This window comes from Lynx rufus, unplaced genomic scaffold, assembly GCF_022079265.1.
Source record: "Lynx rufus isolate CCGP_SWC_20201006 ecotype Redwood Valley unplaced genomic scaffold, mLynRuf1.p SCAF_4, whole genome shotgun sequence".
Classification (NCBI taxonomy): domain Eukaryota; kingdom Metazoa; phylum Chordata; class Mammalia; order Carnivora; family Felidae; genus Lynx; species Lynx rufus.
Genome location: NW_025814856.1, coordinates 5,935,185 through 5,952,084, shown reverse-complemented (window position 1 = coordinate 5,952,084; position 16,900 = coordinate 5,935,185). Strand labels below are relative to the sequence as shown.

At 46.4% G+C, this 16,900-nt stretch overlaps 1 protein-coding gene across 1 annotated transcript in view; it reads left to right on the top strand.

Annotated features, from left to right (window-relative positions):
* LOC124522842 (mucin-16-like) overlaps nt 1–16,900 on the top strand; it is a 100,665-nt gene that overhangs the window by 28,400 nt on the left and 55,365 nt on the right. Inside the window, 10 exon segments of the mRNA XM_047094497.1 lie at nt 261–377; nt 380–517; nt 861–1,406; nt 3,544–3,657; nt 7,184–7,540; nt 7,862–9,165; nt 9,232–11,107; nt 12,186–12,325; nt 12,420–12,487; nt 14,632–14,804. Of these exon segments, the coding sequence (XP_046950453.1) occupies nt 261–377; nt 380–517; nt 861–1,406; nt 3,544–3,657; nt 7,184–7,540; nt 7,862–9,165; nt 9,232–11,107; nt 12,186–12,325; nt 12,420–12,487; nt 14,632–14,804 (4,833 nt within the window).

Genomic DNA, 16,900 nt, shown 5'->3' with positions numbered 1-16,900 from the left:
GTTCCATGCTTCACCCTTCCTTTCTTTAGATTCTTTCACAATAACTGATATTAGAAAATTATTTCCTATTCCTCTCACCTCACCTCACATTTCTAGCTCTGACAGAGTTTTATTATTCATAGTCTTGGGATCTTTAATCATTTTATCTCCATTATGGAAGAGCACCTCCTTTGAAACAATGGCCACCCATGACATTACTGTAAATTAAAAGAATATAAGTTTCTTTACACAACTATAGTTGTAATTAACATGTAGACTAGCTTTTCTGCAGTGTGGCACCTTTCTCTGTCCTAATGAGCCTTGCAGAGCCTCTTATCCAATGGGCATTATCTGTTCCATGGAGGAGACTAATATTTCCACTCCAATACTGATCTTCTTTGGCCCCAGAACGTTGAGGCAGGGCCACTTTCCCATCTCTCTCCTGGACTGCAGGAGACATTCATAGCCCTAGACTCTAGTTTATAGTCACCTTTAAACACACCTTTATCTCCTCTGTCCACTAATGTTTTTCTGTTTTGTTTTATTTTGGAGACAGAGAGGGAGAGAGAGAAAGAGAGAGTATGCACAAGATCAGGGGCTAGGGGCAGAGGAAGAGAGAGAGAATCTCAAGAAGACTCCACCCTTGTCACAGAGCCTGACATGGGGCTCGATCCCACAGCCCTGGGATCGTGACCTGGGCTGAAATCACAAGTCAGACACTCAACTGACTGACCCACCCAGGTGCCCCTCTCCACTCATACTTTCAAGGGTTCCAAGCCTGAAGTCACTGGGAAAATATGAGTTTTGGACCAGCCTTCATCTTGGCAGTGTGATGGAATTCAAGTGGATCTCTCTCTCTTACGCATCTCTCTCTTTCGCAGGGCCTGCCAGTGTAACCTCCTTCCCAGAACCCAAGCTTTCTGTGTCTGTATCAGAAAGGACTCATCACCTGAGCACAGTAATGCTGTCTTCAGCTGAGACTCTTTCAGCTGACACATTGGCACCTTCTCCGTCAGCAGCTACATCTGGAGTCCCAGGTGCCAGCTCAGCCGCCTTCTCAGCCAGTCCATTATTTTGGACGCAACCAGGCCCTAGAGATGCTCTGTCCACTGTGGCAGACAGTCTACCTTCATCAGTTTCAATGCCTTTCCCCTCTTCGGCCTCCACTACCACAGATGTTTCAACCAGCCCAGCCCCCCAGGGGAGCACTTCCTCAACGGCTACCCTGCACACAGTGGCCACCAACACTGGGACAGAGGGCAGCACTGCTGAAGGACCCTTGGTTGTGGCCAGTACTTTGGAGACATGGACCAAGCCAGTCAGGACATCTTTATCATCCAGTGTGGATACCAGAATGACAGAGCAGATTCACTTAGGAACAGAGACGAGGGCTTCTCAACTTCCTCCACACTCAACACAGCTGACAAGTAAGGACCCACCGATCCCGTACTCCCATTATTAGGGTCTCATAGGAAATGACTCTTTTTTTTTTTTAATTTTTTTTTCAACATTTATTTATTTTTGGGACAGAGAGAGACAGAGCATGAATGGGGGAGGGGCAGAGAGAGAGGGAGACACAGAATCGGAAACAGGCTCCAGGCTCTGAGCCATCAGCCCAGAGCCCGACGCGGGGCTCGAACTCACGGACCGCGAGATCGTGACCTGGCTGAAGTCGGACGCTTAACCGACTGCGCCACCCAGGCGCCCCAGGAAATGACTCTTTTCCTGAGAGGTATAAAGGAGTTATTTAGGAGTTTATTACTGCACAGAAATTCTTTCAGCAAACATTTGTTGATCTATCCTCAGTTCTAGGCACTGGAGAAGCAAATATAAATAAGCAAGTCATTGGATGACTCCAGTACCATGATAGATGTTTTAACATTACTATGATTATGACAACGATAATGTTAATAACAATAGATTTTTATTTCTTTAATGCTTATTTATTTTTGAGAGAGAGACACACACACAAGCAGGGGCAAGCAGGGGAGAGGCAGAGAGAGGGGGAGACACAGAATCTGAAACAAGCTCCAGGCTCTAAGCCGTCAGCACAGAGCCCAATGCAAGCCTTGAACCCACGAACTGTGAGATCATGACTTGAGCCGAAGTCAGACACTCAACCAACTGAGCCACCCAGGCACTCCAGTAACAATAGATTTTCCTAGGGCACTTATTCTATGTCAAGGCACTGTTCTATTAAGTTACATAATCCTCAGGCGCCTGGGTGGGTTCAGTTGGTTAAGCATCCGACTTTGGCTCAGGTCATGATCTTGCAGTTCGTGGGTTCCAGCCCATGTCAGGGTCTGTGCTGACAGCTCAGAGCCTGGAGCCTGCTTTAGATTCTGTGTCTCCTTCTCTTTCTGCCCCTCCCCCACTCTCTCTCTCTCTCTCTCTCAAATAAATATAAACTTAAAAAAATTTTAAGTTATTTAATCCTCATTCCAACACACCTTTTTTAAAGAAAAGATGATTATAAGCTCATTTTACAGATGAGTAAACCAAGGCACAGAAGGTTAAGTGATTTGCTCAAGATCACAAAGCTAATAAGTAGTAAGAACTCAGACTATATGGCACTAGGAATCTATGCTTTTAATTATTAGGCTAAGCAGCAGTGGTCAGGAGGGAGTAGGAAAAGAAAGAGATTCTGGCATCACAGAAGCTATAGGAGGGGAGAGTTTTAGGAAGGAAAATTGTCAGTCCCATCAGATGCTTGGCAGTCAAGTTGAAATGAGGTGAGTCCTTTGACAATGTGTGGGCCCTCAGGGACTCTAATGAAGGGAGTATGAGCGAGTTGAATAGAACTAGCAAAACAGCTAAATTACACATAGATATAGGCTCAATATCCCCCTTTGAAATGATTATGTTTTTATATTAAGGACAGAGTCAAACACAAGGGAAAAGTGAAGAAATTGGTGAGCAAATAAAAGATGATGGAACAAAGTATGTATGGGATGTGGGAAGGACTTGGGGCCTAGGAAGAGGTACACCCCCTCCAAGAGATCTGAAGATGAGGAAAGGAACCTCTTGGGGATTCCATTCCTCTGAAAAGTTGAATTTGGCCCCAACTTTTGTTTGGGAGACAGGTGTGCTAACCACTTTAGCACCTGCTTTGATGGACAACATCTATAGGAGGATGACTTGGTTACCTCTCAATTCACAATAAAATTGATTGGTACATTGACAGGTCTTGATCCGGGTCTTAAAACATGGCTCAGTAGTTGAGTCATGGGTGTTCAGGAAGCAAGGGATAAACAGGATGGTAAGAAGGTAGAAGGGTGGTTGGGGGAATAGAAGGATCAAAGGAAGAATGGAAAAATGGATAAATGAAAGAAGGAAGGATGGATGGGTACATATAGCAATGGTAGAAGGGGAAGATGGACAAATCTATGGGTGGATGAATGGGCGAATGGACAGGGCTGGTCACTCGTGGCATATAGCCCTGGCTCAAGTCCTGGACTTGAGAAGAATTGAGTTGTATAGTCAATGAAGTGGATTCATTTGAACAGTGCTCTCTCTCTGGATGAGATTAATTAACCCAGGTTTCTTCTCCACCCTCACCCACAGGGACTGATGGCGTCGTGGAGCGTATTACAAAGATACCCAATGAAGCAGCCCACGGAGGTGTCACAGGACCAGTCCATGTACATGTGGCACCCACATCATCTGCCAGTCCTACAGGTAGGTTCACCTTTGCTTACTTCCCTGTAATCCCACTTGTGACCTTATTTCCTCTTCCAGAGAGATGAAATGTTTCTTAAGAGAAAGAATAATGTGGGGTGGTCATGGGCTTCCCTGTCTTAGCTGGATCTTTGTCTAATTGTTACCAGGTGGATGTTATCACTTTTCTTTTCCTCATAACATGCATAGTGAGTTTAGTTCAAGGGTGGATATGCCAATCCCACAAATATGACCCAGTTTAACTTAATTCTGAAAATGCGTATTGACCACTCTCTCTGTGTTAGAGACTGTGCTATAAGCTGAGGATGTGCAGATGAGAATCCTTGGGCACGGTATCCTCAGAGCTCTCAGACCCGCGGGAAACAACAAAGGAACAAAATTCCTGTGATGCAAATGTAAATGTATGCAATGAAGATGTATTTGAACTATAGAAGGAAGGCTTCATGGGGGGGGGGGATAATATTTGAACTGGGTTTGAAGGGATGACTAGGGATTTACCAGAAAGACAAAGGGAGTTGATGAAGACATTCTGGATAGAGGGAAGAGCCAGCCACATGCAAAAGCACAGAGAGGGGTAAAACTGGAAATATCTTGGAGGAACAAATAATTCACCTTTGCTAAAGTGTGAGGTAGAAGGATGGAGTGATGGGAAATGATCCTGGAGACAGCAACAGAAAACAATATTCAGGAAACCTTCTAAGGCTTGGTAATGCTTGGATACCCCTAACAAAAAGACAAAGAATTTTGTGGCAAAAAAAAAAAAAAAAGTTTGGCGAATATATTGCTCCTTCCTAAAGAACGATAGCATGCATAAATATATTAAAGGCTCTGAGAATTCTACTGTAAAGAAATTCGTTTGGCTTTATTCAACCTAGGGTTTTACACCATTATTGACTGTGGAATCTTTCCCTCTAAAAGGCACCTGTTAACATTTCTCAGTATTATTGTTCTGTCTGAGAGTTTAAGAGGTACAGATGTATATGGCAAGGGGTCCTCCTCATTGTGTGGTTAAAAGGTAAAGCTCCCCATACGCATTAAGCTGTTCCCAAGATTTTTGGAGACCAGTCTATTTTACCAGTACATTTTGGAGTCTTTTTCCAAGATGCAGGCTTTGGAGAGAGTCACTCCTACCCCCCAGTCAGGTTATTAGTCTTATCCTGTGACCAGGCATCTTTGATTCGGTTCCCCCAGAAGCAAACTTGAGTTAAGAATATGGGACAGGTGGTTTGTCACAGGTGGGGGATGGTCCCAGGAAGCACTGGAGAAGACCAGGAAGGGAAGTCAACGCAAGGTGCATTCATGATCAGGCCACAGCTACGGGCCACAGTGTCAGTCCCACTGGGGAGCTCTGGGAGACAGCCTAGAACATCTCAGTGTTGTCTAATCTGAGGAATGAAGCAGCTGGGGCTTTTGTCAGCCAACTTCCTTCTGTCATTGGCTGTGGGATGCTTGACCCTGCGGTTATAACCCTCAGCACTTCCAGCCTGCCCTGCACCCCAACACACCCAGGCTGAGTGAACGCCCTTAGGTGTGGAGTCACAGAGTCTGCATCAGGACCCCATCGGGGTCACTGTATAGGGTATAAGTGGGGCGTTGACAGGATTGACTATGTCGGGTCACCAAGAAATGAATCACTGGGTTTCATTCAGGTGGTGACCAGTATTTAGATGGCAAAGCTTCTGAGGAATAGCTAACCATATTCACTGACTGCTTTCAAAATAGAGCGGGGTTTCTCAGCCTCAGTCCCATCGGGCAAATAATTACTTGCAGGCTGTCCTGTGCACTGTGGGATGTTTAGCAGCATCCTTGGCCTCTACTCACCACATGCCAGTAGCACCCTCCACATATACACAGTAGCGATGACCACAAAGGTCTCCTGACATTGCCAAGTATCCCCTGGGAGCAAAATCACCCCAGGTTTGAGAACCACTGAACCAGAGAACTCTTGTTTAACCTCTCCGGATGGACATTTTCTCCTTACGTCCTTCTCTTTTCATCCTGGCTCCCACAGGATCTTGAACTTCAGTTAGGGAATCGTAGATTTAAGTGCTGAAGAGTGCTGGTTTAGCACTCAGGCAGAACGATGTTCAAATTTCCACACCAGTGGCCAGCAGCTGTGTGACCTTGGTAGATGATGAGCTCTGAGTTTCTGTCTTTCTCTTCTATGAAACTGCAAGAACAATATAATGTATATTAAGTGCTCTGATGAGGATCAAAGAGATAAAGCACGCTAGGTGCTTGGCAGTTGTCCCTCCCCACCCCCCTCCTCATCAACACCAAATACGTATAAAGCATTTTAGTATATCCACTCCCAGAAATATGGGGGTTTTTTTAGATGATCTTAGTAAAAGAGGGACATGGCTCCCCATCAGAGTCCAAATCCCTTTTATTTTGTTCCTGGACCAAGTCAATGGGCTTTGTGGTCTTTCTGGAGAAGCCTCCCGATGGTCCTCCATCCTTCCCTCGGACCATTTTTTGAGGCCCCAGTCAGTAGCTGCTGTCTCGGCCAATGCAACTTTACTCGTCATCAGAATCTGAATTCCAGTCACCTTGGCCAGCTTTGGTTTAGCATGGTTCCTGGCAAAATTCCGGCTCAGCAAACATTTATTTTGTAGTGGAAACACAAAAAGTAGTAAAAATAGCAGTAATAACCCCAGTGATAGGAGGTAATAGTAGCCGAAGTAATGGTAATAATAACCATGGTAATAGGTGGTAATAGGAGTTAACAGCAGTGATAGCAGGTAGTAGCAGTATTTGAGCCAGGCACCGTGCTTGGTGAATTTTTATCAGCATTCTGAGATGGCCACTGTACTTATACCTACTTTACAGATGAGAATATGGAAGTCCAGCAAGGTTTGGTAATACATCCATTTAGTGGGGGAGTCAGAATCTGAGTGCAGGACCACCTTCTAACGGAGCCCAAGCTCTTGAGCACAATGATACCTGATCTCTCTCAAGCCAGAGAAGACATCTCTCTTTGCATACCTCCATCTATGTATCCATTCATTCACTCGCTCATTTATTCAGCAAATATTTGTGGGCACCTACTGTATGCCAAGCAGTCTTCTGGCTACGAATAGCTCTTACCAAGCCGACCGTGACGCGTGCCACTGTGCCGATTCAGACATTAGGATAAGGAAATATCGAGAAGGGAAAGATGAATTCTGACATGGATTTGTAAAGGTAGGTTCATGCTAGGGTTTGAAGAAGGGCAGAACGTAAGGAATCTGATGAACGATGGATGAGTCAGACAAGAGAAACAGCCTTAAGAAAAGGCTCGGGGGCCGGAGAATACAGAAAATGTTTGGGAACAAGGAGTGGTTAAGAATTCATGGAGTTACAGTGCCACACGAGAAAGGGAAGGTGCGGGGATGCCTCTGACAATTCCTTCTCCCGTTCCAGAAGCATATACCCCAGGCAGAGACATTTCTCTCCGTTTCCTCATGTGGAGAAAAAAGTAGCTAGTGCCAGTCCAGTAAGCAGCAATTATTTTGTGCAAACTATGTGTCCATCCCCCAATTCACAGGACTACCAACAGACTGGATGGAGAGAGCAGAGACCACAGCTCTGAAGACCACCTCTACAGCAACTCTGACCACTACTGTCTCTACCCCCGCTTCGGGAACGTGGACTCTCCTCAGGACATCAGGCAAGGTGACCAGCACAAGCACAAGAGGAGCGATCATTTCAACCTCAGATATTTCCTCTGATGTTCTACAGATGACCGCCTCATTGGCCACCATACCTGGAGCAGAGACCAGCACAGAAGTTCCCAGGACAACCCCATCTGTTTTCAATAGAGGCTCACAGACTACACCCTCACTGGTCCCTAGTTCTGATGCAGAGAACGGTCCAGCTTCTCCAACTCTGGCTGTTTCCCTTGGTGAGCCAGAGACCACAACCTCACGAGCCTTTCATTCTGCAGAGACCAGCTTGACTGGTTCCAGGGCAACCTTGAGTGTTTCCCGCATCGAATCAGACAGCACACCCCCAACAGCTACTGGTTCTGGGGAAAAAGTCAGTTTAGTAGTTCCAACTCTGACTGTCTTTCCTGGTGTACCAGAAATGGTGACCTCACTGGTAACTAGTCCTGGGGCAGAGATGAGCACAGTTATTTCAACTCTGACTGACTCCCAAGATGAACCAGAGACCAACACCTCATGGGTCACCCAACCTGGGGCACTGAGCGGTTCATCTATTCTAGTTCCAAGTGTCCTTCCTGGTGAGCCAGGGCTGGTGACCTCAATGGATACTAGTTCTGGAGCAGAGACCAGCCCAACTGATCAAACTGCGACTACTTCCCCTGATGAGCCAAATGCAGCAGCCTCATTGGTTACCCATCCTGAGGCACAGGCCAGTTCAGCCATTCCAACTCCAGCCATTTCCCCTGGTGTATCAGGGGTGGGAATCTCACCAGTTACCAGTTCTGGAGCAGAGACCAATACAACTTTCACAACTCTGACTGATTCTCCACATGAACCAGAGACAACAGCCTCATGGGTCACCCCTCCTGGGACAGAAGCCATTTCCACTGTTGCAACTTCAACTGTTTTCCCTGGTGAGCCAGATGCAACAGCCTTGTGGGTTCATTCCACAGAGAATAGCACACCTGTTTCCAGAATAACTCCAAATTTTTCCCAAAGTGAATTAGACACCATACTCTCAATGGCCACCACTCCTAGGGTAGAAGCCAGTTCAGCCATTCCAACAGTGACTGTCTCATCTGGTGTGCCAGCTACAGTGACCTCCCAGACCACTAGTTCTGGGACAGACACCAGTACAACCTCTTCTACTCTGACTGAATCCCTGTATGGATCAGACACAACAGTCTCCTTGGTCACCCATCCTGCAGTGTCCAACCCAACGGTTCCCAGGACAACCCCCAGTGTTTCCCATAGTGAATCATATAGCAAACCCTCAACAGCCACCAGCCTTGAGACAGAAGCCAGTTCAGCTGTTCCAACTACACCTATCTCCCCTGACGTACCAGATATGGTGACCTCACAGGCCACTAGCTCTGGGACAGATGCCAGTATGGTTATTTCAACTCTGACTCTTTCTCCTGGAGAACCAGCGAACACAGTCTCATGGGTTAATCATCCTGGAGCACACACCAGTTCTTCCATCCCAACTCTGACCGTCTCCCCTGGTGTATCAGGAGTGGGGACCTCACTGGTCACTAATTCTGAGGCAGAGACCAGTACGATTTTTCCAACTCTGACTGATTACCCACATGAATCAGAGACAGCCTTACGGGTTACCCATTCCTCAGAGACCAGCACACCTGTTTCCAGAATAACTCCAAATTTCTCCCATAGTGAATCAGGTACCACACTCTCAACAGCCACCACTCCCGGGGCAGAAGTCAGTTCATTTTCAGCTACAACTATCTCACCAGGCATACCAGAGTTGGTGACCTTAGTGGTTACCAGTTCTGGGGTAGAGACGAGTACAACTTTTTCAACTCTGGCTGATTCTCTGCATGAACTGGAGGCCACAGCCTCATGGGTCACCTTTTCAGAGAAAGAAGCCAGTTCAGCTATTCCAATTCTGCCTACTTCTTACCCTGAGGAGCCAGATACAGCAGTCTCATTGGTCACCCATCCTGCAGAGACCAGCTCAACTATTCCCAAGGCAACACCCAATTTTTCTTACAGTGAATCAGATACCATACATTCAATAGCTACCAGTTCTGGGGCACAGACAAGTTCAGCCATTCCAACTCTGACCATCTCCCCTGGTGTACCAGAGGTAGAAATCTCACTGGCCACAAGTTCTGGGCCAGAGACAAGTACAACTTTTACAACTCTGACTCTTTCTCCAGGTCAAATGGAGACCACAGGCTCATGGGTCACCCATTCTGAGACAGAGTTCAGTTCAGCTGTTCCAACTCTGCCTGCTTCCCCTGGGGAGCCAGATACAGTAGTCTCATTGGTCACCCATCCTGCAGAGACCAGCCCAACAGTTTCCAGGACAACTCCCAGTGTTTCCCATAGTGAATTGTATACCACATACACAATGGCCACCAGCCATGGGGCAGAAGCCAGTTCGGCTGTTCCAACTCCAACTGTCCCCCCTGGTGTACCAGATATGGTGACCTCACAGGTCACTAGTTCTGAGAAAGATGCCAGTACAGTCATTCCCACTCTGAATCTTTCTCCTGATGAGCCAGGGACCACAGCCTCAACAATCATTTATTCTGAAATCCAGACCAGCTCAGCCATTCCAGCTCCACCTGTCTCCTCTACTGTGCCAGAGCTGGTGACCTCACTGGTCACCAGTTCTGGGGTGGAAGCCAGTACAATGTTTACAACTCTGACCGATTCCCCACAAAAGGCAGAGATGACAGCCTCGTGGGTCACCCATTCTGGGACAGAAACCAGTTCAGCTGTTCCAACTCTGACTATTTCTCCTAAGGAGACAAATACAACAGTCTCATCAGTCACTCATTCTGAAGAAACTAGCCCAACTGTCCCCAAAGCAACTACAGTTTTTTCCAAAGGTGAACCAGACACCACACAGTCAATAGCCACCAGCCGTGGGGAAGAAACCAGTTCAGTGGTTCCAACTCCAACTGTCTCCCTTGGTGCACCAGATATGGTGACCTCTCACGTTCCTACTTCTGAGACAGATGCCAATATGACTATTCCAAGTCTGACTCTTTCTCCTGGTGAACCAGCAACCACAGACTTATTGGTCACCCACCCCAGTGCAAAGACAAGTACACATTTTCCTGGTTCAACTGCTTTTCCTCATTTACCAGAGACCATAGCCTCACTCTCCGTCCAACCTGAGCTGGAGATGAGTACAGCTCCTCCAGTTCGGACTGTTTCCCTCGGTCTACCAGAGACAACATCCTTCACCACATCCATGACGGAGACCAGCAGAGTTGATCTGGGTCCAACAGTCTCACCTGGTGTTCCTGTAGAAACAGCCTCACTCTCCACCCATCTTGGCACAGACATCACAACTATTTCAACGTCAACTCTTTCCCCTGTGTTATTGAAGACCACAGGCTTATTGGCCACCAGCCCTGCATCAGAGGCCAGCACAGGTGGCCCAACTTTGACTGCTGGTGTTCTTGGGCCTGTCAGTACCCCTGAAACCACTGGTGAGTCTCATACCTTAACTTCCTGGAGCACAGAACCCTCACCACCTGTGACCTCAGTTGAACTCCTGGAATTGTCCAAGAGTGTGACAGAGGACACTGTGACCTTGATAGCATCAGAGACCCCAACACCACCTAAAACCAGTCACAGAGACGGATTGAGTCCAACTGCTATCCTGAAAACCACCACTCCTGAGACCACTAATTTAGCTGCCACAGGCTCAGGCCCCATCATGGCGGAGACCGCAGCCACCTTCAATACATCTGTGGCAAGTCCCTTTGTCCCTGAGACCTCACCTGGGATGTCCACCTTGACCTCTCTGAGTGTGACTTCAGAAACAAGTAAGAATGACTTTTTTTTTTACGGTGGTAAAAATGTGTATATAATATAGAATTGGCTATTTTAACCATTTTAGATGCGTAATTCAGTGGCATTAATTTCATTCGCAGTATTATATGAATATTGTCCTTTTTCCAAAACCTTTAATCACTCCCAATGGGATCTGTGTCCCCATTAGCATTAGCTTTCTTTCCCCACTCCCTTCAGCCTCTGGTAACTCTAATCCACTTCTGTCTTCTTGAATTAGCCTACTTTAGATATCTCATGTATGTGGAATCACACAGTGTATTTGATTTTTTGTGTCTGACTTATTTCACTGAGCACAGTGTCTTCATGGTTCATCCATGTTGCAGTGTGCATCAGAACCTCATTCCTGTTTATGGATGGATGACATTTTATCTGTCCATTCGTGTATTGATGGACACTCATGCTGTTTCTACCTTTTGGCTACCGTGGATAGTGCAACTATGCACGTGGGTATGCACAGATCTGTTTGAGTCCGTTTCCAGTTCTTTGGAGTATAGTCGTGTGGTGTGCTAGTTCCTTAGAGCAATAGCAGTGAGGTATCACACACCAGCTGCCTCGAATGGTAGAAATTTATCAGGTCTGGAGGCTGGAGGGGAACCCCAGGAGAATGCATAGAATGTGAACTTTGGAGTCCTCCTCTCTGGGGAGCGGGTTAGGGAGCTGGGATATGTATCTGCCAACCCCCATCAATCATTGCTAGCAGGATGCTCCCTGGGGCCTGTTCATTCCCCTGCAACAAAGAGATACAGGTGCTATTGCATGCTGAAACGGTAAGAGCCAAGGGGAAGTGGAAGGAGGGTGACCAGCTTGGTTTTCCCAAGTCTATATCACTTTTCCAGCTGGAAGTCAGCATCCCAGCAACCCAGATGGTCCTGGAAAAACTGGGATGGTTGGTCACCCAATGTGGGAGGGTCTTAAATGGTGACATGATGTGTTCTCAAAAAGGACAGCTTAGGCCAAGCCCCGGCTAGGTGCTGGAGTTAAAGTGTGTCCTCAGAGCCTCACCTCCCACCCCCAGCCCAGGCCTGACTCGGGACTGACCTCATTTTACTCTCTCCACCACCACAGCTGCAGCCCCTTTCTTGATGCCTTTTACTGTCAACTTCACCATCACCAGCCTGCACTACACCGAGGACATGGGGAACTCGGGCTCTGAGATATTCAATGCCACTGAGAGACACCTGCAGCACCTGGTGAGAGCCCCTCACCAATGCTCATCTCATCCCAAGCCCTCCACACCCTGCCATCTTGGCCGCTCCAGCTCATCACTCTCTCATTTGTTCCCAGCTCAGGACTCTGTTCGAAAACAGCAGTATTGGTTCCCTCTATGATGGCTGCAGGCTGACCTTGTTCAGGTGAGTCTTCTTCCAAAGCACCTACAGATACCCCGATTCTCTCCCTTCTTGGTCCTTCATGTCTCAGTCAACCACAGCCTTGGGCCTTTGCCAAGAGACAGTATATCATAGTGAATCCAAAGTTTCTAGGTTTGAACCTTGATCTCTCACTTGTTAACTGTGTGACCTTGGGCAAGTTGCATAACCTCTCTGTGCTCCTACAACCAAGTGTTATAGACTAAAGCCATCCTAAATGAGCTCCACCCACCACACCTGCCCCCATCTCCCCATGAGATGGGGGCATCAAGAAGATGATATTGCCCATACAACATGCCACCGAGAATCTACGTGAGGTACATGTTTTCGTTCATCTCATCTTTCAACGTTTTTTTTTTTTTTTTTTATTTTTGGGACAGAGCGAGACAGAGCATGAACGGGGGAGGGGCAGAGAGAGAGGGAGACACAGAATCGGAAACAGGCTCCAGGCTCTGAGCCATCAGCCCAGAGCCCGACGCGGGGCTCGAACTCAGGGACCGCGAGATCGTGACCTGGCTGAAGTCGGACGCTTAACCGACTGCGCCACCCAGGCGCCCCTCATCTCATCTTTACAACACGATTATTATCCCACGTTGCAGAAGAGAACACTGAGGCTCAGAGTAGTCAAGTACTTGAGAGGAGCCAGGATTTGAACCCAGAGGTTCCAGGTCTTGAGTCCCTCCCTTTAACCACGATACAGCAGTGTTCAAGGTCATTGGGCTCAACAACCTACATCCTTAAAAGTACTCAGAACTCCAAAGAGCCTTTGGGCTTGGGGGTTGTATCTGCCCGTATTTACTGGATCCAAAATTAAGACAAACACTATATTAATACATTCATTTATTTAAAATAACAAACCTATTATGTGTTAACACAAATAACATTATTTTTATGAATAATAGCCATGTTTCCCCTCTCCCCTTGCCCCCCAAAAAAGCATAACAAGGAGAGGACCATTGTTTACATTTTTGTAGATATTTTTGATGCTTGTTTTAGTAAAAGACAGTAGGCTGTCTGCTTCTGCATTTTTTAAAGTTTATTTATTTATTTTAGTAATTGGTACACCCAACACAGGGCTTGAATCCATGACCCCGAGATCAAGACTCATATACTCTTCTGACAAAGCCAGCCAGGCCCTCCTCTGCTTCTGCATTTAATCTTTTACGATATTTCATCTCATAGCCTCTGGGAAAAAAATTTCACTGTGTACTCCTAAGAGAATAAAAGTGAAAATAACGTCTTGGTATGAATACGAAAATATTTTTACTTGGTGGGCTCCCTGTAAGAGTTTGGGAAGCCCAGGAGTCCCTGAGCCACACTTTGAGAACCACTGTCCTACCCTAAATGAGCATCAAATGGGAATGCTTTGACTAGCGTGGGCAATAGCGAGAACTCCCAGACAAGGAAGAGAGGGGATCTCTCTTCTTGTAAAGCCCCCAGTCTAGATGAATCACTATAGATTCAGCTTAAATTCAGGACAAAAGTATTTTTGAACCACATTGCCCCTTATTACCTCTTATGTCATTTTCTCTGTTTTTGTTTTCCTCAAAATTTGGTTGTCTGCTCCAAAGGTGTTCCCAAGGGGTTGGCCTCAGCCTTGGGGTTCACCAACTTGAAACAAAGTCTTCCCTTCAGGCTCCATGATGGCTGTTAAGACAGAGTCACAGCCAGACACAGAGGTGACTCACTCACCTCCTCCAAGGTCTTCAGTCATGCTGCCTGGGTTCAGGATTCTCATTTCCTCCCTGGGAGCTCCACACCCCCAATCCCATGGCCCAAGCAGGACTCAGCTCTTACTGGAGGGGATGTCACCTGTACTTACCTTCTTGAGTGGACAGGGACTGTACTGGCTGCTGGTAGTTGAAACAATGAGCATGAACCAGTAAAGAAAAGATTGGGGAGCAAAAGCAGAAGACTAGGTATGGAGCGGCCCTGGAGAACAGTACATTTCAGAAGGTGAGGTGGTCCCCATATGAGACAGAAAAAGATGTGTTTGAGAAAGTAGATGAAACCCAGAGAAGAGTGCTAACATAAACATCAAGGGGTACAATTGAAGGAAGGAGCTGTCAAGAGTAGCCAACTCTCAAGTGTCTTTGCATGTCCCTATTCCTGTGCCCTTCCTTCCACAGGGCTGAGAAGGATGGGACAAGCACCAGGATAGATGCAGTCTGTACCTACCGCCCAGATCCCACCGGCTTCAGGCTGGACAGAGAGCGGCTCTACCAGGAGCTAAGCCAGCAGACCCATGGCATCACTCAGCTGGGCCCCTACACCCTGGACAGGAACAGTCTCTGTGTCAACGGTGAGAACCTCTACTGCTGTTGGGGTCTCCTCCCGAGTCCCAGATGGGTTCTCCTTGCAGTGCAATTTCTCAGTACCCAGGTTCATAGTTCTGGGCCAACCTAGAATTTCCATGGGGGAATTCTCTTTCCTCAGAACACCTACAGAGCTTTCTTCCCTCCCTCCCTCCCTTCCTTATTTCCTTCTTTCCTTTCCTCCTTTCTTCTTCTTCTTTTTTTTTTTTTGTAAAACTAATATTTAATAACCTGTCATTTTAAATATTAGAAACTTTGGGGCGCCAGGGTGGCTCAGTCGGTTGGGCATCTGACTTCGGCTCAGGTCATGATTTCACGGTTCATGAGTTTGAGCCCCGTGTCAGGCTTTGTGCTGACAGGTCAGAGCCTGGAGCCTCCTTTGGATCTGTGTCTCCCTCTCTCTCTGCCCCTCCCGCCCCCCTCTCTCTCAAAAGCAAATAAACATTAAAAAATTTTTTTAACATGAGAAACTTTGAGAACAAAACGTTTTTTTTTTTCTTTTGGAAAATTCTTAGGACCCGCACTTGCCTTTTTCTCATCACATTATTTATAATACAGAGCGCATCTTTTTCTGTACCAGGGTGAACTGTCATATCGCTTTCTAAGTTTCCATCAGATTCCAGCATTTTGCCCTGTGTGCTTTCAGTGTGGTAATTTATCTCTGAAAATTTCATTAATGTGAACTTTTGTCTGTGGATGCTACCTCCTTTAGATATTCTCACCTTTTCTGTCACAGCTTTTCTTGTGAATGCTGATAAATCTGTCACCACTACAGTCTTCTGGTTGCATAAACGGAGCCTCTCCAATATCAGCAGCGTGAACATCCATGTTCGTTTAATTCTTCTCTAAGTCCTACTATTATTTGTTTTTATGTTTTTAATTTAAGTTTTTATTAAAAAAATTTTTTTAAGTTTATTTATTTTTGAGAGGGAGAGACCGAGTATGATCAGGGGAGGGATGGAGAGAGAGGGAGACACAGAATCCGAAGCCGGCTCCAGGCTCTGAGCTGTCAGCACAGAGCCTGATGCGGGGCTCGAACCCAGGAACCACGAGATCATGACCTGAGCCAAAGTCGGACGCTTAGCCAACTGAGCCAGCCAGGTGCTCCTAATTTAAGTTTTTATTTTAATTCTAGTTAGTTAACATTACAGTGTTACATTCATTTCAGATGTACAGTATAGTGATTCAAACTTACAACACCTTATGCTCACAGAACAACTTCCAAGGTCTGGAAATAAAGCCTCTCTCCATAGTCTCTCATTGCAGTGACCTTTCACAGAAACCCAACGTCAGAGAAGGAAGAGGACAAAGCAAGCCCGCAGTGGCTGTTGACGTTAACTCCTCCCCAACAGGCAACGAGTTCCCAAAGTGGGGACTGATCCACTTTTTTCTCTTTGTTATAACAGCTTGTGGCCCTTTACTCATCCTCCAGGGGCCAGGCAGAACTACGACCCACCTGAGAAGCAAACAATAAAGCTGTTAGCAATGTTTTTAGCAATAAATCCCTCTGCATCAACGTTCTTAGCAACAAAACCCACAGTACTGCCTGCACTAAAGGCTAATATTTATTGAGGGATGCCTGTGATCTGGAACATTGTGTATATTGTGTGTTACTAATCCTGTCCAGCACTCTGTGAGGCATTATGTACATTTTACAGAGGAGCAAACAAGGATCAAGAAAGGACATCTATTTATCCCAAGATCAGAAACCTTATATAAATGGTAACATCATGATGCAAACCCTAAATTGGCTCTAAGGCCCCCAGAAGGGACCCCAACTACAAGGCTACACTGCAGACTAACCCAGCTAGAACAAGCCTCAAATCTCAGGATGGGAAGGCATATCAAGGAGCCTCTAACACAACAATTTAAACTAAAGCTCAATCATGTCCCCTGTGGATTGCCTTTGACATTTTCTTTCTATCTGGATTAAAATCTGTATTGTATTTCAATAGTCTTTGAGAGTTACTTAAAGCTGTAGTTGACAGTGTGGGTTTGGGTGATTTACAGGTCTTTCTTTAAGTGCTGGTCCTGTTTTTTTGCTCCCCCTATGGCCCTGAAGTGTCTGTTTTTAGCATGGAAT